The following is a 22,796-nucleotide window of genomic DNA, read 5'->3' as shown; positions in this document are numbered from 1 at the left end:
GGGTTGAATGCTTTATTTTATGCTTTATAGCATTCAACAAATTAAAAAACTGATTTTCCAAGTGTTCATCTTGGCTACTTGCAGTCATGGGCTGTGTCCGAATTACCGCCCTAACCCCTAACTACTAAAACCCTATATAGTGCGGCACTATATAGTGCACTATATAGTGGTTAGGGCGGTAATTCGGACACAGCCATAGTCTCTCTTTTGTGGCAATATCATTAAAAACTTTGCAAAACCCAACCGAGAATTGAGCGTATTTCCTGTCACTGATCTGTTGCTTTTATGTGCAGGTCTGACAGTGCAGCGGAAAAAGTAAGGTAAGACTGCGTTTGGACGCACCCTTCTTTAAACCAAAGCTGAGTGAGACTGCATACTGCCAGTTGTTTTGCATAAACTCAGTGGTACAGTGGGATGGCCTCACTGTCACCCCATTTGCCCCGGTCCGCCCACCCTGCATGTGACACAGATTCATGGCTTTGTCCACAGACCTAGGTGTCTGAATACGCTTTACATTTGGAGAGGCCGGTTGTGAATACAGTTGCAAGCCATGGAATGCTTTTGTTTGCTTTGCTGGATAAACGGCGTCGAATGCAAGCAGAGTTTTGTGAAGTGGACACTATTGCAGGGCCCTAACTCTAGAGGCCAGCCGGCCAGCCAGTGGCAGCGGGTCAGGGCCGCGGGTGCAGGCACGTCACTCTCCAGGCTGTTGAAGCTGTCCAGTGCTTAAGCAGCAAGGTTCAAGGCTTAAGCTAGGAAGGTGAGTGTGATTATGAAGGAAAGCAAAGCACCCACCCAGCTGTACTGCAGAGAGGTGTCCGAGGGGAAAACGGTCGTGTCAAATTTCTATGCATCTGTAATGCTATTCCATTTCATTAGGTTTTATTTCACCTGACTGCAGAAATCGGAGAGATTTGTGTGTATTCAGAAGAGGGACACTGAGTGTGTCTGACATGTTTTCTTCAACCCATTGCACACTGTTGTTGTGTTGCATGCGTGCCTGCTTTGGTGTGTATTGAACTGTCACTAATGTGTGTTAAGTGATTGGCAAACCAGCTCAGTTGAAGCCACTAGGAGTCCCTGTGCCCCAGCATTTACACCAAAACATCTTTCAATACAGTCTTTCATGGACTGAACTGAACTTTTCATGTTTACCGATTCAAAATAATTTTTTACACATTTTGTGTACTGGAAAGCTTCATGAAAACTTGACTTCTGAAAATCCAAAGATGTAAACATTAAAGTTATTTTGAAAATGCAAAATGAACATTTAGGGGGGAAAAAACGGGGAAAAACGTATAGGCCCTTAATGATGTCCATTGAAATTGGTACACAACATAATAGATCCAGTGCCGAAAGATGTCTGTCTTCTACGTCACAACAGTGGTGGTAGCACTCAGCCAAGGTACCACCTATTTTACACTCCCCCCCTTTACCAAAATGAAGTCAATCAAATCAAATCAAACTTTATTTATAAAGCACTTTTCCTATGAAAGTATAGCCCAAAGTGCTTTACATTAAAACAAAACAACACAAAATACCACGTCTCCATGTTTTGACAATACGGAAGCCGCCATGTTGGAGCCGGGGGTCAGAAACAAGTGAGATGTATAGGCTTTAGCGGGAGAGGAGAGATGGCAGAGAGAAAGAACGTTTGAGAAAAAGAATAATAATAATTTACAAATTGCATCAAGATCGCGAACAAACCTTGAACTTTTTTCCTTCCAGACTCATTTAGCTGGGGATTGATACACTTGCAGAATTACACACCAATACACGCACACACGTGTGTAAAGGTATTGAGGCATCTAATTGGCCAGTTTATAACTTCAATATTTTTACCAAATGTGAAAAAAAGAGGATTATCGAGAATATGTTAAAAGGAGGTATCAGAGCAAGAATGCTTACTTAGACAAATACTGTATGATGACTGAATAATAGCTGTTTATTTCTCTATAGATGTCTATGGGATTTTAGATTCTTGGAATTAGCGGAAACTTCCTGTTTGGAATGCAAGGGGTCACTCAGTCCAGTTCTCACATACAGTCGATGGTCAAAATCCAGACAAACAGCTTTTTCTCCCCCTCAACAATTCTACCTGTAACTGATTTGGACATGCAAAACAGCAAATTTTTTTCACTAAACCCAAATATTTCATAGTTTAGTTTAGGTTCTGTCCAAAAAAGGCAGAAAAAATTACTTAGAAAATGCATTTATTGGTTGGTAACGATAAATAAAATTGACCTATGTAATATGATCTGCTTTATAAAATAAGAAGAAATATTGAAAAACTTTGGATAATTATCAATGGCCTGAAAAAAACCTTTTAACTTGCACATTTTTTTTCTTGTAGACCTGATTTTTACAGTCGGTGATGCCGTTTTAAGTTCGTTAACAGATTAGATGTGTTACCTGTGGCATACGCTGTCTTTGTGGAACAATGTCAACACACAGCATTCGACTTATCCAATTGTCTTTTTCCTTCATGGATGCTGACAACAAAGTTATCCCACACAGGAGAGGGTAAGGAGATGGGCGGGGCCTCATCTCTGGCCTCGCGTCTGCATTAGCCATGTGTTGACATGCTTACTGTCCGTCACCTAATAGCGTCTCAAATGAAACTCACGGCTAACATTAGTTCCGCCTCTGCAAAAAAGGGGTTAGCCCCGCCTAAAGCCACTAAGACTCATGGGAAGTGTGAAATCTTGTGTGTTGAATCCTTCACCATAAGTGAGAGAGCTGTGAAGAGAAGTCACATTCATGTTGTTACGCTGTTCGCATGTGTTCATAATAAATGAGCTTTAATGCTGGAAAGGAGATGGAGCATCTATTTCTCTGTCTACCTCTCCCTCTCTGAGACTGTTTTAGGGTGTGTGGAGTATGAGGCAAGGACAGCTAACGCAGCTAGTTCTTTAGCAGCTCGGCTCTCGTTTTCTTGCTGCGAGTGATTTACCAGCTGGGTCGTTAAAACACATGTGCGGGGGAAAAAAGAAGGAACGTACCGAAACGGTACAGAAGTGATCCAAACCAACCCTGCCGTAACGAAATTATTTAGTTCAACTACGTGTATCGTTACACCCCTAAGTAAACAGTCAACACGTGTGATACTGCACTTTAGTACAGCTTTTTGTTCTTTGCATCTTTAGGTTTGCACTCGCATTTGTAGCTGGTCCCTTCAGGAAGCGCACCTAAGCCCACACAGTGATTTATTTCTCCTACACATTTGTCTTGCTGACTCATGGTCCACAGCGTTTACATTTTTTATACTGCATGCATAAAACTCTCTGGCTTTATCAAGTGAATTATCAAAAACTCAGCAGGTTTACTTTGTTGCAACAACATTTGTTTTTCCATTCAGAAGATGCCAAGGAGTTGAATAGAGCAATAGGGTTTTTTTTGTAACGGCTGTGAGAGATGTTCTGCAGAGGTTCTCCTGGACAGTCCAGCATTGTACCGTTGTTCTAGCGTCAGCGTTGCTCTGCCATCTCAGATGCTGGATTATTGATCTTTGTCTGGGGTTTAAGACTTTAGCCACCAGTGACTGGAATCAGCATAATCGGATCTTTCCATTAAAGTTCCATAAGATCATAAAAAGAAACACGTTGGATAAAATGATGCCCAGAAATAAAAGAAGCTGCTTTAGAATCCAGAAAAAATAAACGTTTTATTTTACCTTTGTTTACGTCCATATTTTTAGGAAACCTCTCAAATTCTTTTGTGGTATACGATCTTTTTTTTTTTTTTAACCTTAGCTCCAGATAAAGAACAGGGTTATATCAGCACATATAAATAATGAAAATGTATTTATTTTTTCAGTTACTAGCTTCAGCATTCAAATGTTTTTTTTGTTGCTTTTTTTGTTAATGTGCCTGGGAGGCTGACGGATCTGCATAAAGAGACGGTGTGATGCGACAGCACAGAAATCGTGAATGAATATAAATATCTGAATAAATCTACAGAGGAGCACGGGCACAGAGAGTTTGAAGGGAGCTGGAGGAGAGGAGGTGAGGGACCTCCCTCGTCGAGTAAACCCGCTCGCAGGGAGCCTACCATAGAAGCCTTCCCACACACACACCATAGTGAGCCAGCCAATCGGAGCGCTCGCATCCTTGATCCATCCTCCCTCATACAGTTGCTCATGTATAGCTCAGCAAAGCAGATGCGCGATGCGAACATGTGCACCACCTTGACTGAAAGCTGAAATGAGACGCATTTCTAGCCCAGAGGGATTGCAGCAGCAATGAGCGTTTTGTTTGCATAGAGGACACCCCTGGTTTAGATTCAGGGCAACGTCGTGCAAGCAGCCTGGATGGAATTTTGGTTTAACAAGTGCCGCTTGCATCCCACTGATGCAAGTGATGTCTGAGCTCTCATTTTCCTTCTGATGGATGTTGAACGAGTACCGTATAGGAGACAAAGGATGCCGGGCAAGTTACAGTTTGACAGTGAGACAGCGGATAAAGTGATTGAAGAAAGGCCATGAGAGCCAGGAGAGAGGCCAGGATGGTGTCTGCCTGTTCACCATGCACAAACATAAGGTCAGATCCGGTGTTATTCCCAATCTTTTATCCCAAACTTTAATAAACTTGCATGCATAGCCTATTTCAGCATAAATTTAGTCTAAAAATCAATATTTGACTATAACTGCCATTTTTTCTTAAGAAAAAAATACAAACAATTATTATAATATGATGTTATTATAATGTTATTGCTATTACTATTATAACATATCCATCACATTTTACCTACAAATGGAAATGCTGTTGTGTGACATCTGACAATAAAGAAGCAACTATCTATGACTTTAAGCGATAATGCTATTATAGCTTTCACTGACTAGATCACGTGACCCACATGCCTTGGGTGCTTTTTCCCAGCTGTGCCCTTTTTTGTTTGACCTTTATAAAGAAAATGCAGCAGCTGTGTTTTTCTGGGGCTTTTATTTTGGGTCTTAAACAATTTAGCAAACATGTGATTATGTCTTTGCTTTGTAACTTAATTTATTACGTCCGTGTAACAGAATGTTTTTACACTCATCTAGTTTTTTAAAAAAAGTGACAATAGGTTGTCATGAAATGTTGTATAACTGTATTCTGTAGTAGACAATTGATTCATTTTGAGAACAATGTGTGGAACTACTTTATATAAAGTTGCTTATCCATCATATGACAAATTCAGTGATATGGCAGAACAATCATTTGTGACGAGTCTTCCTCTCATTTACGTACACATTTGTGCAGAGTTTTTTTTTTTTTTAGCTGTGCTCTCTGTGCTCCCAAGTCCGTTCTGGTGACTCGGATAGACTTACTGCAACTTGTCAGAGGGGACAAAGGCCAGTTTGAAGGCGGGTTTATGTTTTCTTAACCTATAAAAATCTCTGTATATTAATTTTTCTTAAAAAAATTAAGAAAATAATTGTCCTTCTCTTGAGCGTGTTCAGACTACAGGTGACTGACTGACTCCTCACTCCTCATTGGGGGTACAAGGAGGCTTTTTAGCCGTGCTAAAGAGAAGAAACAACTCATCTGTGACGCAAAATAAACTAAATACACTGTGTGAAAATGCCAAAAGCAGGGAGCAGTGAGAGGTTGTTTTTGGCTTTCATTATGTCGTGACCTCCCCTCTCTCTGCACTCAACATATCCGTTTTTTCTGCAGTTTTTCTTTGTAAATTAACGTGATAATTTTTCCACACTCAGCAAATTCTGTTTGAAGGGTTATAGCTGCCAAAAGTAGGAGCATAACAAAATTGGTTTAACAGCTGAAACAGATACTCTGTTGAGTGCGAAAAACATTTTTTTTCATGTAATGCTCAAGCGTAGCTCACAAAGCATCAGCTGCACTGATCTACAAACATTTTTACAGCTTGTATATAGCTTGTATATAGTTGAACTTTGTGTTTGAGCATATCTCCAAAGGATATGTTTATATGAAATAGTTTTTGTCAAATGTCATTTGTAATTTGTGTTAAAGAAAGTAAAAGCAGGGAGAAAAGAAACAATTTAAAATCAAATTTGATTGTGAAAAAATCTATTTTAATTGTTTTGGCCATATCGTGCAGCTCTTATAATAAATATCAAACATTATGTATACATTTTTTATATTTTTGTCTGTATGTTATTAGCTTTCATTGTGTCCATGGCCTCAAAATATTGGATTCATGTTAGTTGGGCTTGTTTAAGTATTTTTTTCAACCCAGTCCTTTTTTTTTTACATATTTAAAAAGCTATCTAACATTTTCCTGACTTGGACACAGGACTCGACAGATTTTTGGCTGGATTTGCAATATTCTGTCTTTTAAATCCATGCATATATTTTTGACTGTTTGCCATTTAATATTTTTGAACTACAGCTAAAATTGCATTCTTTATTAATGAGTCAGCTGTAGATGTTGCATCCTTACAGAGATTTATAAAGAACTTCCCTCTATAAATACTCTGGCTGTCACTGACACACCCCCTTACTGTTTCCGTGAAAGGTCTTGTTTTCATGCTGGGTGGACATCTGCTTCACTGCAGTGTTGCGCAAGGGCTTGAGACTGCTGCAAGAGGCAGTCCAGACCGGGTTCATAGAAATCTAACAATAACAACAATCTACTTTCACCTTATCTACAATGAGGCAGACAGACTTGATTTACCGCATGTATATCTCAGCTTCGTGGCGCTCACACCCTTAACTGAATACGTTGAATCTGACAGGGCCATGTCTTTTACTGCCAGCTGGCCATCACTGCTGAATAATCAGAAGTTCTCTGATGACTCATGCAGTGATACACACAGAAAGTATAAGCATCATTAGGTTAGAGTGAACTTTTTGTTTCTTTAAAAGATTGAAATAAATCAGCTCAAAATGTGTTCAAAGTAACTTTAAATATCCTACAGAACCCAGCCACAAGACAGAAATCTGAAGACTCACTCTGATCAAAATTTAGATTCAGGTGTTTTTACCTTTCTTTTGTGTTATTTTTCTGATGGAGGACATATAATAAGGAAATTTAGATAAAAAATGGCATTTTTGAGTATTTCTGTATTCAAACCCTTGTTTCTATTTGTTGACTCAGCTCCAGTTTGCCACAAAAACAACTTTTACTGCACATCTCTTAACATTATGCTATGTTGTGCTTTTTTTCCCCCCTTTTAGTCCATCCTTTTTACAAATTTCTTGTTCATAAATTCCTCACTACTTCCTTTTCTTCTGTCTTTGTTTTTCTGAGTCATGTTTCTTGTTGGTCAGTAAAAGTGCTGAATCAGATTTGCAAATTCTATTTTTTTTATCATTTTACTCTATCACATTTGTTTCAGAAATGTTTATACCGCTATTAGATGTTTTTTAGACATTTTCTTCTTTGACCTTTAAATAAATGATTTTTTTAAACTTATTTTATTACAGCTGGTTATCAGTCCATTATTGTCTATGGCTGATGGGAAAAGGCTGTCCTGGTGTATGTATATTTATTACCATTAGATATGCTTCTGTAAAGTCATACCCAAAGTAAATCTGAAGAAGTGGAGGGAAAAAAAATGTCATTTTTTTTCACACAGGCTTGTAACAAATAGGTCGGCAACAGTTATTCAGTGACGGTGGTATTGAAGCGTCTCTGTCGCTTAAACAGCCAAACTCTGCAAGACAGATCTACATAATCTATGCTGACATCAGGACTACACTCAGTCATGTCAAACTTTCTGTTTTAGTGATATTTCTAAATGACATCGCAAAACAACACAGAATTAAAGTGAAATAAAATGATGAATGAATCCATTTTTTACACTGCTTTTATACTAATTGTTATATGAATCACCAGACATGTTAGAAAACATTTCCATATATGTAGTCTTGACATGTTCATGTCCAGAAATCTCCTTGAGATGTTTCACTCCACAAATGCTCTAATCTTTTCAGGATTTTATATCTTGAATAAGTTCAAATGAGTCAAATCAAATCAAACTTTCTTTCTATAGCACTTTTTCAACACATGCTACCCAAAGTGCTTTACATTCATTGAAGTGTTTTTTTTATTTTCTTTTTTTTTTTATTTAGGTTTTGTAAATCAATTTTTGAACCCCCGCCCAACTGCTTTGTCCCCCTCATCTGTTCATTTTATTCATTTGTATTTATTTTAAATTCAAACGGAAAGATCTTGTAAAAAAATCATCATTTTTATGATGACAATAAATCTCCTAAAACATAAATGCTGTGATCTGCCTCCTCCACTATATGTGGAACTGAATTTTTCTCTTTTAACTGTCACGCAAGTATGATGAATTAATTATACTTACAATTACTTGTGTCCCTCTGAAACCAACTCCAGAAAAAGGTCTAAAAAAAACAAAGATTATAATTTTAATAATAGTTTTTAATAACAAACATGGCAGAAAACTTGAATAATTTCAAGAGGCCACAGCACAAAAATTCATTACCTAAGTGACCTTTACTCTCAGCAGGTTGTACTTCGCCTAATCAGTTTCCACAAGTACGAAATAATTCAATTAAACATCCTCACAGACAGCCATCAGATTTGTGGAAAGGCCTATTCAATTGATTAAAGGTATTTTCGGCTGCTGCAAAGCTCAGTGAGGGTGGTAGGTGTAGGAAGAAACTGCTCTCACAAAGAGCCGTGCCATAATATCAGGTACATCAGCAATAATGAACTGACTGAATGCAAAAAGGAAGGGTTGAGGGTTTCTGATTGCAGTGAATCAGGCTGCATGGGGGCGCTCTGTATTGGGTAACTTAGCAGCAGAGTGGAAAGACTGCACTTTGTCATTTTGGTTTTTCAAAATAAAGCTATATTGTGGTGTTTGTTTTTTTCTACTTACAATAGGATAAGACTTTGGGAATTTTATTTTTTTTAAAGCAAATGATTTTGGTGTTTGTTTGTTTTTCCTTTTTTATTAGACAAGGGATTCAATTTGGCATTGATTACTGAGAAGTTTTGGCTTGTTTGTAACCAGGAAAAGATCGTTTTGAACCATCGAGAAGGAAATTCTATCAAACTTTATCATTTTGCTTTTCTCTACCTTCACTGATAGGCCAAGCAAAAGACGTGGAAGAAACTGATATGGAAATCTCAAAGGTAGGAAATAACATTCAGAGCACAAAACTCGCCACACTTTAACAAAAACAAACAAGTTTTCATTCCGCACAGAAAAGAATAAATGGCTTACAGTTGTAATCGGAAGTGGTCTCTTAACCTTTTTAATTCGAGTAAGACCTCTTAAGGTCATTAAAAAGGTGCTGCTGTAATGTTGTTTTTGGTATGTTTGTTACTACCAAAATTAGTACTCAATCAGACATATAATTTTTTTCATTTTTTTTTTGCTGATTTTTGTTACATAATTCTGTTGATTAAAAGAAAAAATATCTATTTTATCAATCTTTAGGGTACATTTTTAAAAATGTACCGTTTTTTGAGCTATTCTTTGCTTTTAGACTTCAAAAGGTAAAGACCTTTTCTAGTGGTCTTTATGATTATGCTGTTTTTAGCCAGAATTAAAAAAAAAAAAAAACGTGTGGATTTCTGGGACAGTTTTCCATGGGTTCATTACAAATTGGTCTTAAAGTTGTGGGCGAGACTGTTGGTGTGGTGCAACTCCGGCCCCCCTCCCCGTTGCGTAGCGGAGCAGGGATCTTGTGGCCCGCCCAGCGTATTTTCTACTTCACAGATACGCTCTTTTTCAAACAAAACGGTTTCTTCTTCTCCATATTCACAACAATTTAAACAATGAAATACTCAGAAATGCATATTTGAGCTTAATTTTATTTATATATGTCCGTCAAAATCAGAAAAATGCTACAGGAACATGTTAAAAACACAAAAAAAACTCTATTTTTATCAGAGTGGGTCTCTTAAGGAGAACAAAGTCAGAGATGCAATGATCTCAGACATGATCTCAGATACGTCCATTTGCATGTACACTATTTACAGTAATGTAAATGGACTAAATTAAGAGCTTTTTCTTGCAATGCTTTGAGAGTTCTCCAACAGAAAGCACTTTTGTTCCTGGGTGTCAGGTTTCCCTGTGACTCAAATCCAGAAGAAAAAGTGCTGTAGCACCTTTTGCTGAAACATCGTCAGCTATGTCCTTTGAAAGAGAACACACTCAGTAATGTGAAACTGGGCCAGGTCCATTTATGTCTTCCCTGGAACCCACACTGGAAAGTTTTAAAAAAATGCAACCCATGACTAAATGATAAATACTGCATGTCAGGTTAGCTTGTACTTCATATTGAGGTGTTTTATTTTTTTTTAATGATAGAGTTTGAAGATGGCAAATTCTCCCAGATGTCAGTAAATTCCAGAATATTCTTTAGTATTATGAAGTGAGTGTTTGAGCATTAAAGGTACAAGCAGTTTTAATAGGTCTTACTTATGGTTGCAGGAGACATTTGGGTCTTTATTGCCACTATTCCTGTAATGCCTTTACTGCAGTACGAGAGTGGAACAAGCTTTTAACTCAAAGTAGTCAAGTTTGCCAAAAATCTCTGGTAAGTTGATCATATATTGAAAGATGCACGTGGGTTTGTGTCTTGGGCAATATTAAATATATTTTGCCATCTAACAGCAGTGTGCATGGGAGGATTCTGAACAGGGTTCTTCAGTCTTGTCGTTGTTTGTGTGATCTTATCGCTTCTGGCCCTGGGGGGTATTCCAGAAAGCAGGTTATGCTAGCTCCCACGGTAAGTTTGAGGCTAAGGAAGTTGATAACCTCAGTTTACGGTTCCAGAAATGGAGGTATGTTTTAGGGTAGGTCAAGTTGCCATGGCAACTCATGCTCTGAACATAACCTGGTCGGGAGCAGGTTTAGTTGAAGGTTAGTTTGAGGGAGGTGAAGCAGCATGGCGTGTCCATTTGAAGATGATATAGTGGATGAAGAAGCTCAGACAATACTTTTTCCACCGTGAGAGGGTGATAAGACCACATATGGATGTTGGAAAATTAAACTTTTTTACTTTTATCTAACATAGTTATTTGCTTCAGTTAAGATAAATCATTTGTTTGTTAAGTCAGTTTAAAAATAACATTCAGTTTTCATTCAGTTATTTTACTTTCATTCAAATTAATTCAATTAAGTAGGTGTAACGTTGGTCCTGCTGTTAGATCGGCACCGCAAAGGATTGTGGGATACCATTTCCTTTGCCTGTCTGGACGGATTTTGGTTTAAGTGTGGCTTTGTGACCAAATGTGTTTAGTTGTTTAGCTGTTTTACTGTGTTGTGCCATGTTTTGCTGAGTTGTTTAGTCCTACTGTGCTTATGTCTCTGCACCATGAGTGAGAGTGAAGGAGAAGATGATGAGTTTAAATAGCACGTCTACAGGAGTGAACTGTAATGACTATGACGGAAAATTCTTTCATGAATTTGTGCGCATTGTGCATTTTTTCTCCCGTCCTTTTTATTGTTATAAAAATGAGCATATCTGCCGGCTCATACTTAGACATATGAGAGATCAAGAAATATAACTAATTGAGATGGAAAAAATATTAATTGAATTGGAGTAATATGAAATTTAGTTAGATAAATACATAAGTTTGAGTTGTATAAACAATTATTGAGTTTTATAAATGTAAGAAATTAGGTTGATTAAATTTTACTCAATTATTTGTTACCAATAGAAGTAATTCATTTAAGATGGCAAAATTGGATAAGTTATACATATATATGCGTCACAAGGAAAATGGAAATAAGATCAGAAACTTGTGCGTTTAATTTGTCTGTTCTTCTACTACAAGCAGAAAGTCTTTTTTTAGATGATGCAGCCGTGTTACTTTTTTGATGGACGTATAATCTTCATACGCCATCATTAAAACCTCAGACTCCGTCTCACCAAAGTATAGCGCTTTCTTTTTTCCACGCGTTTCCATGGTGACTCTGGAAATCGGCGATCTATTGAGAATGTCATTATGTACCTGCTGTGTACAAGCATTAACCCAGGGTTACCAAGTCGAGCGTAATTACGCTAACTCATATTTGGTCTTTTGGAAACGACATACCCAGAGTAAGCAAGTTCAGGCGGATTTCAGACAGAGTTCAGGATAAAAGTCAGGCTAGTTTAAACATGCTTTCTAGGGTTGGGCGATGTCCCCTAAATTGGCCATTGACGATGTTTGCTGTCAACCATCGGGATGGACGATGATATCGTCGTGGGGGGGGGGGGGCTATTTTTAATTTTTCTGTCTTATATAATTGCTATTCGTTATTTTACTTTATTACTTTATTTTATTTCCCAACTAATGACTCATCCGCGATGATCCAGTATAAACTGAGCGAAGAGACTTTAACAAAAAAAGTAACAAACAAAATAGAAAAGAAGTTTTCCGCTCCCGCACTTAACTAGTCAAGTGGACCAGCGGAGCGCGGACTTACAGCTTTGTGTTTGAGGGGAAGGGAGGGGTGCTTTGTTACATGAGCGCTATGTGTGTGAGATTTAAGACTGCGATCCGTCCCGCAGCTCTAGGGGAACTAGCTACCGAACTCAGAACCGGGTCTAAAAGTGTGTGTCTGAGCACAGCTCGGATCGTCAGCACACACAGCGGCGGTTTGAGGCAGAAATGTCGCTCAGTCCTTAGAAACCGTTCAAAAAATCACGTGGATTTGTGTTTCCAGTCGTGTCCCGACTAAATAAAGGCTGATGTTATTCCCAAATGTTTGCGTGCAGCCAGCATGCAGCGCCACCCAAAGCTAATGTTGTTAGCCCGTGTTAGCATACTGCTAATGATCCTGGCTTCTTTCTGGCTTCGTTCAGAAAAAGCACTGACCACACAGATTAAAATTCAAATGATGAGCGAGCAGGTGTTTCATAATAACCGTAACATTATTAAAAGCACGTTTAGAAGATCGTTGTATATAGCCGCTCGGCGCTGTTTAACATTGTTTTGTATTGAATTGATACATTCAATAAAGTTTGAAAAAAAAAGCCACTCGGCGGAAGTTATATCCTCTTCCGGATTGTCAAACCCTACTGCGCATGTGCGAATGATTTATTCCGACTGAAAGTGTGACCTTAGTGAACGTTTGTTATATTCTGAAAACGTTTTTCTGGGCCCATGTACACCGTTGGATTCTAATCCGACCATTGATCCCATCAAGATATTTTGCACATGTAACCGCGGATTATGGTGTCGACTCGCAACGTGGCGGGGGCGTGGCATCACGATGGTGTCTCTCCATCGGGATGTCAGTCACCCATCACGATGGACGATGGTATCGTCCATCGGCACAACCCTAATGCTTTCTGGAATACCCCCCAGGAGTGTCCCTGACCTAGATGAAGCAGGTAGAGAGGATGGATCAATAGATAATTGAACCTGCAACTTTCCACTACTTGGTAAAAGTGGACGCCTTGCCATGTGTTCCTTCAGAATTCTTTGCCTTGTCAGCAACATGGGGGTGTGACAACAATAACCACTTGATCTGTACGGGTTTGAGGGACCATCTCTTCTCCCAGCGAGCTTTTTTCCCCCTTTTTCCCCATTGCTGCCATAAATTGAACGAGCGCCACGACAACTGAGCGGGCGTATTCAGGAACTGAGTGAGTGAACCAATTACAACCACGCAGGCGCAATTCTAACTGAGCGCCTCGCATTTTACAACAGCACGCCTGCAACCCTACCTGGTCCTGCACACTCACTTCGCTCCAGCGCGCTCGCTGGGTTTGCACGCCGTGTTAAGGGGGCATTTTGGTCACTTGACTTGCATGTCAAATTTGGCGAGGCAGCTGGGCGGGACTTTCTTTTTGGGGCTTTAATAGAAAAACGGTAATGAATGCAGTGATTTTCACATGAAAAAACTTACAGCACAAAAAACCCGCTGCGCTTTCTTACCTTTGTCTTCGGTCGTTGGTTAACGTTTAAATCCATGTTACATCCAACGTTTTTTCCTATTAAAGCCTCTAACACAAACAGGGGTGGCGAATAAGTTTGACACAAAGAGCCGAAATTTTTAACTGTGAGAGTCAAAGAGCCACACCACACACTGACCTACCAGACACACAAACACACACACAATTAAAGCCATATTATGTTCCACAACCCCCTCCTCTCCTTACAATACAAGCACAGGATTAAATGGCGCCGTTTCAGTTTTTTTTTTTTCTTTCTGTATTTAACGTTAAAACATACCGGTAAAAGATGCATGCTAGTGTGTGTTAAAAAGGCAGCGAGCGCAAAGCTGAGTTGGTTGTGATTTATTTTTTTGTCAGTCATCTATCAGCATCCAAAAATCCATCAAAGTCCTCATCTTCTGCATCTGAAACAGCTGGGCTAGATTTCTATCAAACACACCGGCTTCCCTTACGTCATCGTGTCTCTTTGCATTTCCAGGGTTTCCCAAACGAAGTTGTTCTGCATCATTCACATATCTGCACCTTTGTACTGGGGGGGGGTCTTCTTCTTTCACGTCCTCTCCTCTCTCCGTACCGTTCTCATGCTGTTCTATCCTACATTTTCTTTACTGAAGTCACATAACAACACATTCGGGCCGCTCTGTACCGAGCCGCCTGTTAACCCCCCCTGCTCCAAAAAATGAAAGTCCCACCCTGCTGCCTTGACATACGAATTTCAGCCAATCAGATCAACCAGAAAACCCAGCGAGCGTGCAGGAGCGAAGTGAGCATGCAGGATCACCGCTCAGTTAGGATTGCAGGCGTGCTGTTGTAAAATCCGAGGTCCCTAAGGCCGCCTTTACACTGCATGGTTTAAGTGACCCAATTCCGATTTTTTCCTCTCACCTGGCACAGATCGGATATGATCGGTGAACGTGTAAGCAGGACAAAAGCGCATGGATGCCGTTTTTCTCAGATCGGATACAGGCCTCTCTCATAATATGTGGAAATAAATCGGAAACGAATCGGATACGTGCATTTGCGTGTGCCACGTAAGCAGACAGATCGGATATTCCCAAGTAAATGCGAGTCGTACCTCTGTGACGTCAATTCAGGACACCACCAACTGAGATCACATGACTTATTAAGGTGCTTTTTGTGCGCTGATTTTGCTGTCAGCGTGTTACCTTTCAGCCTCAGGCTTCAGACCGTAGTTAGAAACCGCTGTTATGTCCTGTCCAGACGCAAACGGTAACTAATGAAGCGGGACACCGTTGCTATGGAACAGGCTAGAAGCCGTGTATTTCTTTGGGGGGCATGTGTGATGGGGACCGTGTGTGTGTGAGCGCGCGCGCGTGCTTGCGTGTGTGTGTGTGTGTAAGGAGAGAGAGGCGGTGTGAGCGTGGAGCGGGGGAGTGTCGGAGAACCGTAAATCAAAAATAAGGTGTCTCCCCCAAAAGTTTTGAGTCTTTCTTAACCCACTCTGGAGGCTGAGGGTTCAGAACGGAAGAGTGAACCCCGAAGAAATCTCCCGTGCGTTTTTGACTACGGTCGGAAAAGAGAAGTCATCGCGCAGGAAAGGTTCAACTCTTGGATCAAGTACAGCACGTCTGCAAACACTTCCTCATTCAAAACTCAGAGAGAGCCGAGCAGCCCTCCTTCTTTTCCTCTCCCGTGCATCCCCTCTGGAGCGCCAAAGGCAACGCCTCCTTCCCTCGCAGCCTTGCCTCCATGACAACCGCAGTCACACAAAAGTCCGAAAGAGGTCCGCGGAAGGCGGAAATCCTGCTACGTAGTCCTCAGAACGTCCACGTTTGATAGTTTCAGCATTGTATTGTGTAAAGGCATAAATCAGATACGGGTCACTTTTAAAAGATGATGTAAGCGGGTCGTCAAAAAAATCGGATATAGTCAGAAAATCGGATATGAGAATCAAGACCTGCAGTGTAAATGCGGCCTTAGTTAGAATTGCGCCTGCGTGGTTGTAATTGGTTCACTTACTCAGTTCCTGAATACGCCCGCTCAGTTGTCGTGGCGCTCGTTCAATTTATTTATTAATTTATTTATTATTTGTTATATTTTTTATAATCTCAACGATGAAACCTTGTTGATTTAATCTAGGTTACTTTTCTTTCTATCGATCCATCTTCATGACCCGCTGAATCTTGCTGGAGCTGGAGAGTTGCTGGAGCCTGTCCCTAAACCAATTCATGTTCTTTTCTAATACCAAAAAGGTGCCAGAAGATCTCCCTAAGATTCTCACTCTTCACGGAGATGCTATAGAGCAAGTACATGAGTACAAATACCTTGGGGTTTTACTTGATGATTCCTTGACATTCAAGCCCCACACTGAAAATATTGTGAAGAAACTAAAACTGAAATTGGGTTTTCTTTTTAGAAATAAGCTTTGCTTCTCTTTCGAGGTAAAAAAACGGCTTGTGACTGCAACATTTCTATCTGTTTTAGACTACGGGGACCTTTTGTACATGAATATTTCAAATCATTGTCTTTACAGATTAGACTCTGTGTATCATGCTGCTCTGAGGTTTATAACCAATAGTAGAGCATTAACACATCACTGTGAACTGTACTCTCGTGTGGGGTGGTCATCTCTGTCCACAAGAAGGCAAGGACACTGGTACACTTTTATTTACAAGGCCATGCTTGGACTGCTTCCCTCCTACATTGGAGATTTACTAACGAGGAGAAATGTTGACTCATATTCATTGCGTTCAAATGATCAACTGTTGCTCAGTGTTCCATTTGTCCGCACAGAACTGGGAAAAAGGTATTTTTCTCACGCTGCTCCCACTTCATGAAACACACTGCAAAAAACCTGGAAGCTCCCTGAACTTATCTCTGTAAATGATTTTAAAGCCAGACTGAGAGCACTTGAGGTCAACTCCTTTAAATGTAACTGTTTTTATAATTTAAATTGTAATTTTATTTGTTGTCTGTGTTTAACTTTTTGCTGCCTCTTGGCCAGGACTCCCTTGTAAAAGAGGTTTTTAATCTGAATGGGACTTTCCTGGTTAAATAAAGGTTAAATAAAAATAAATAAATAAAAAAATTAGACAAAACTGAGGTCACCAGTTTGTTGCAGAGCCTTGCTCCTATTTTTTTACCTTCATTTGGAAAAAGGAAAAAGAATGCTTTTGTTGGATTTAGGAACAAAATGTTAAGACACTGGGGGGGGAAAAGAACCTTGCTGCTTTTTTTGTTAGGTGGTTATGATGTAGATCAATCATGGAGCTTGAAATAGCTCAAGTGCTGCTCTTGAATGCTTTGTGGGCTAAAAAAAATGACATAGCAACACGTCAGGAACGCAGGAAACAAGCCAACGATGTGCGCTTCAGTGGCACATTTTTCCCTTCTTACTGTACGTTTGACTAAAAAACGTTTGTGGCGGATGCAGCACGCCAGAGTGCTCCCAACTTTACCTGTTGTGTCTCCAGCTTCCACCTGGAGACATATCCCACAAATTCTGCAGAGGATTTGTCAGGGCGAGGTCATTCTAACATCTCCACACCCAATCCATTATCTTATCACTTTTTTAAGCTTGTCCGTAAAAGCATGAAATAAAGTTTATAGCTTAAAAAGTATTACGTATACAACTTATGTATTTTTACTGCCACATCATCTGTTAGAGACCCCCCCCCTCCCTCCAGGTGGCAGCAGCAGAGCATTACTCTGATATTGTTAGATGCTTTGGTCTTTGTATTTTGCTTTGGTGGTTTTTGTGTAGTTTTTAGTTATTTCCCTGTAAATAGATTCCCTGCTGGGTGTTTTGAGTCGTTGGTGTATTTAGTTTTTACCACTATGTTACATCCTTTACAAGCGTCTAGACCTCTGGCGTGTAAGCACTGCTCTATTTTACTCAGATGTACAAGTTACCAGAGCAAATCAGAAAAAAACTGAAGATTGCATACACTGCTTCTCCTGATTTTCCAGCAGCCTTTGGCAGGCTAAAGACTGTCCGGACTAAATCAGCTCAATCCACTTATATATTTATTTTATTTTTATTTAAACATGAAGAAAAGGCCCTTGAGATGCAACATTTCATTTTCAAGAATGTCCTCTGTATCTATATCAGCAACAGAACTTTGTTTTAGGTGTTAATCAATAAAGTTCCTAATAAATGTCTCTGAGGAACAAAGTACTTTTTCTTTTTTGTTTATCATCAATTCCTAAGTTCTAGAATAAATCAAAATTAATAGCTTCATAAAAAAATGTTGATAAAATCGAAGCATTTGGATTTCACCGCCTCATCCTGTTGTTCTCTACTGAATTAGACTTACATTTGAAATAGAAAGTTCTTTGGGACTGATAGACCAATTCATTTGTTTAAAACATTTAATGTTAGATTAAACTCGAGTTGAAAAGTTCCCTTTCTGTGACAGAAGTGTTATATTAGCAGCTACATGGATGTTGTTGACTTGTGGCATTGTGAGGACCATGTTTGCCAACCTTTATCTATCCTATCCGTACCAATTCCAGTTGTGTTAGTTAACCAAAAGAATAGATCAGATTTGTTTGTTTGTATGATTACTTCATGCTTATAAAGTATTTTTGCCCATATGTTTTACGTCGCGGGTTGTCTCCTATTTTGAACAACTGTTTTCATGCAGTTCAGTAACAGTTTTGATGTTTTTAACACGCTAAAATGTACCTCTTTTTTGTGTTGTTGTTGTTCACCTTTTAGCATATCCCCTCAGGGGTCGCCACAGCAAATCAGCTTTCACTGATGTGCACATGTGGAGATTTTAGGCCCAGCGCCCTTCCTGACAAAACCCTGTATTTATCCATATAAAAGAATCAGTTATTGCAATAAAAAAGTATGTCTTACACTGCTTTTACAAAGACAAAACAAGTATAAAACATTAAGTACTTCGAGTAATCAGTTGACCAGACTGGTTGACTGCACTGTTTAGTTTAGATCTGACAAACTGAAGAAGCATCTAATCATGATGCAGCCTCCACAGGCAAACAGAAGAAAGCTTTTGAGCAGTAAAACAATGATATTTAAGCTCATGTTTGTTCATTAATCTGAAACGGGATGACTCTCGCAGCATATAATTTCACAAACAAACCTAATTTTGAGATTTTTAAAGATAAATGCATTTGTTGGAGATTTGAAGATTTGAAAAAAAATTAAAGGGTGAGCTTTTCGAGAGGCAGCAGAAACAGAAAGTGTTAGTTTTCTCTTCTTTATATATATATAAGGAAGGCCTTTAATGTCAGCAGGTGTTTTCCTTTGTTCTTTTATTCATGGCCATGTGACTGTCACCCAGAAGGCCATCTGGGTTTTGAGCTGCTTTTATATTCGTCCTGCTCCAGCCTGCATATCTAAGCTGTGTCTGCAGGTTTCTCCCTTTTTAGTTCAGTGACATTATGAAGCTGTGAACTTATTTTTAAGGCATTAGTAAATATTACAATAACCTCTCTGTACTGCAGACTGATTTTATAAGATCGTATTGATTAATGTACCGTTTTCTCCAGCTTCACTTCCAACATAAGATCAAGTATTGGTAGAAACATCAAGACTTATTCCCACTAAAATATTCAGATGGGAAACAGCCTTAGTTTTCTGGCATATTTTTAGATTATACACTATTTTAAAGGAATATTCTAAAGAAAATAACTAAATTGATCATTTGTTAATCACTCTGAGCTGATATTTATTCTGATATTTACAGATCTTTTTCATTTGAGTTTCTTAGATCAAAATGGCCTTTCGTGGGTTACTGGAATGCCAAATGAGTTTTCGAAAGTGCTTCGTTTGTGTCCTCAAACACCAGAACATTTTGTTAAATAAAGCAGAATTTTCTTTAGGCGATTTGGTGAGGAATTAGGATTGCAGATCTGTTGCACTTTGGGAACAAATCTACCAAGAAGTCTTGCGTTGTCCCATTTGTTTAGGGCGTGTCTGATGTGCCCTTATTGTGTCCGTCATCAAACGAGGTTGACTGAAACAGTCAAAGGCGATGAAAGGCAGCTTCAAGGCTGTTGAAATGGCTATAAGCAGGATTTCAGAAGAGGGGTGAAAGGTGGATCAAGGATCTGAGAATTGTAAGCACTTTGGGAATTCAGGAAGAGGGATTGATAAGGACCTAAAAATGTCATTAAAAAAATCTTTAAAACAGTTCTTTCAGTAGGCAAGAGATCTTTAAACATGGAAATCCCATCCAGTCCTGTCCAATGTCAGAGGTTCCGAGTGTGAGAACACTTGGGACCCACCAGGTGTTGTGAGTCACAGCAACCACATGAAGACACTCTCAAGCTCATGTTCAGTTCTGGGTTATTGCAGAAGCACATCCACTATAAAACGGATGTCAAATCATGAAAATTGTGGGTTGATTCGATTTGAGAGAGATGCTCGCAAGTCCGAGTCAAGTCTGACGTGACAAATCCAAGTCTTTAGCTTCAATGTCACGTCAAGACTTTTAATTTTTTCAAGCTCCCACATTTTCTACTTTGAAACTTCTTGTGGCAACACAATAAATGAAAATTCAAGTCCCCTTTTATCTGCTATTTTAACCCCTGAAGCGAGGAGCTGAGAGAAAACAAAAACATCACGACACACACATCAGTTGATAATCTAAATAAACCTAGCATTAAATGATCTATAGTTATGTTTATGCTTTTTGTAATCACATATCTTCCTATTCAGTAACATAGTAACACTAACACATTTTTTCATAGTCTTCACCCCTGATATGGAAAAAAATGTGTTCAGCAGAGATTTAACCAGTTACTTCCTTGACTGCTTTCTGGGGTTCTGGTGTTGGAGGAAGACTGAGGAGATGCAGTCAAAGCAGAGTTCTGCTTTTCTTTCTGTTCTACAAAGCAGCGTTGAGGGATCACCCTGGATTATCTGACAATGCTATTCTTAGAAAGAAAAAAAAGAAGTCACCAGAGCTGAGAAGTATTTACGCAATGCTTAAAAAAAGGCTAGAAAATCACCAGTTTTTTTTTTTATCTAACCTGCAATTGCCTACTAAAAAAAACAATTGAATATGAACATGGGGAAAAAACCTTAAATGAGCTTTAGAGTGTTGAAGTTTAGCTTACATTTTTCCAAACTTAATAAAAAAAATAATAAATGCTGTCGATTCAAAATGTTCTTGTTATTTTTGAGCAGATTACTATGATTCATCCGCAGAAACTGGCTGTCATATGCTATTCATCCAGCAGATGGCGTCAGTGGGATAAATATCTCCTTGCCAGCTCTGAAGGAGCTGTCCATTCAGAACCTCTAGCTGTTTCTAAATGCAGCCACTTGAATCAATCTACAAGCCAACTGTAACTTCCTAGAAGTTTTCAAAGGCAACATTTGTGTTTTAGAGATGGGGGTAATAATCCTTTCTCTGTACATTTAAGTCGGATTTATTCATTTATAGGGAAGCAATTGAACACATTTAGCCATAGAAATTCTTATATAATCTTGTTTATTTTGTTGAGAGTCCCTTTAAAAATAATTACATGATCAAAATACAAGTTTTTTGCATTGAGATTTTTGAAAATGTGTCTGATTTTGATATGAACTTTTTTAAAGTTGTTTTTTTCGCAGTATTGATTAATATAACAACAATTAATAACAGTTCATTTCTTTATCAAAATATTAATCAAAAATGTCAATACATTTAGATGTTTAATTTTATAATGTGGACCCTTATTCTGGTCTTTGTTTGAAATAATAATAGACAGAAAAATGTATTATTCCAGGTCAATATAATCTTCCTCCATTGTGCAGTTTAACTCCCATTGCAACAGTGTAGTTTAGTACTGACACGATCAGGCGGCCACTCTAAGCCTGCACAATAAATAAATAAACTTTATCGCTATTGCGAAATCAAGCTGTGCAAAACGCACATTTGCAAAAGGCGGAAATTCTAATATTTGATTGTTACCTTAAATGTACAAAAATAGTCTTATGGCAGCCTGAAGTATTTAACAAATTTAAAAAATCCCTTCATGCATTTGATCAATCGATGGACTCCTTTTATGTTAGATGCTAGCTTCGACTAGTGTAATTTGGAGTATATTTTTAAGGGATGTTAACTCTTATTTGAATTAAACTCTCGCAGTGAAATGGAAATGTTTTTGATTGTTTTGCTATTTGTTTATTTATCGCAAGTTAAATCATCATCGAAATATTGATCATTAATATTGCAAATCGCAGGTTTTTCTCATATTGTGCTGCCGTACCACACACACCTTCTTTTCCTGTATTACAGTGTTTTTCAACCAGTGTGCTGCGGCTCACTAGTGTGCCGTGGGAGATGGTCAGGTGTGCCGTGAGAAATTGCCCTCAATCACTGATCTAAAAACATTTTCCATCTCCAGGAAATCAGCTCTTTGATCATCCAAACAGCCCCTGATAAAACACTGACAAATTAGGAATATTAAAGATCGTAAAATACTTTTTTCTTTGTGTTTATTTGATTCTATTAAAGACTTTTTTGATAAGAATGACGGTACCGTGATTTAGCCGCAGCTACAGCTGTTTTTGGAAAAGTCCCGCCCCTTTAACCGTCTCCACCAATCATTCTTGGAGGCTTAATCACATGTCATCAGTCTGACCAATCAGAAGTGCTTAAAGTTTACACTTCTTGTTCAGATTCTGCTCATAAAGTCGCTCAGTTCTGAAAAAATACCAGTTAAAGCTCGTCTTTAGGGGTGTAGCTTTCCCCAGAATCCGGTTTTAGACCGTGGAAAAAGTGAACAAAACAATGAAGCTCAGAGACGCGAGTCTGTCTGCGTTCGGCGGCTGTTTGCATCTCCCATGTTGCATTGGGTTAAAGTGACAGCGTCTCAGCGCACAATGAGTCTTCCTTTGACGTCTTGAAACAACAACGAACACACATCAGACAGTTTTTAAATCTTCCAACTTAACTTTTATTACATCTTTTAGGAAAAACAGCTGCAGCTTCCAGCTTTTCCTGCCACAATAATCACAAAAATGCATGTGAGATTGTG

At 38.9% G+C, this 22,796-nt stretch overlaps 1 protein-coding gene and 1 long non-coding RNA gene across 20 annotated transcripts in view; one reads left to right on the top strand and one right to left on the bottom strand.

Moving 5' to 3' along the window:
- LOC110016254 overlaps positions 1–9,072 on the bottom strand; it is a 30,247-nt gene extending 21,175 nt beyond the window's left edge. Inside the window, exon 1 of the long non-coding RNA XR_002291571.2 lies at positions 8,276–9,072. This is a non-coding gene — a long non-coding RNA (uncharacterized LOC110016254). The remainder of the gene's footprint in view (positions 1–8,275) is intronic.
- Positions 1–22,796, top strand: part of gramd1b (GRAM domain containing 1B) — a 97,899-nt gene that overhangs the window by 18,307 nt on the left and 56,796 nt on the right. For 14 of the 19 annotated variants that reach the window (XM_023961256.1, XM_023961259.1, XM_023961258.1 and 11 more), the window contains one exon: positions 294–320. The exons of 2 other annotated variants lie outside the window; for them this stretch is intronic. In XM_023961256.1, coding sequence (XP_023817024.1) covers positions 294–320 — 27 coding nt within the window. Of the gene's footprint in view, positions 1–293; positions 321–4,156; positions 4,539–9,028; positions 9,073–22,796 lie in introns of those variants that run through there. 3 more of the 19 variants (XM_023961273.1, XM_023961272.1, XM_023961274.1) reach the window with 3 other exon arrangements.

Source organism: Oryzias latipes, chromosome 13 (assembly GCF_002234675.1).
Source record: "Oryzias latipes chromosome 13, ASM223467v1".
In the NCBI taxonomy this organism is placed as follows: Eukaryota; Metazoa; Chordata; class Actinopteri; order Beloniformes; family Adrianichthyidae; genus Oryzias; species Oryzias latipes.
This window is presented reverse-complemented; position numbering and strand designations above follow the sequence as displayed.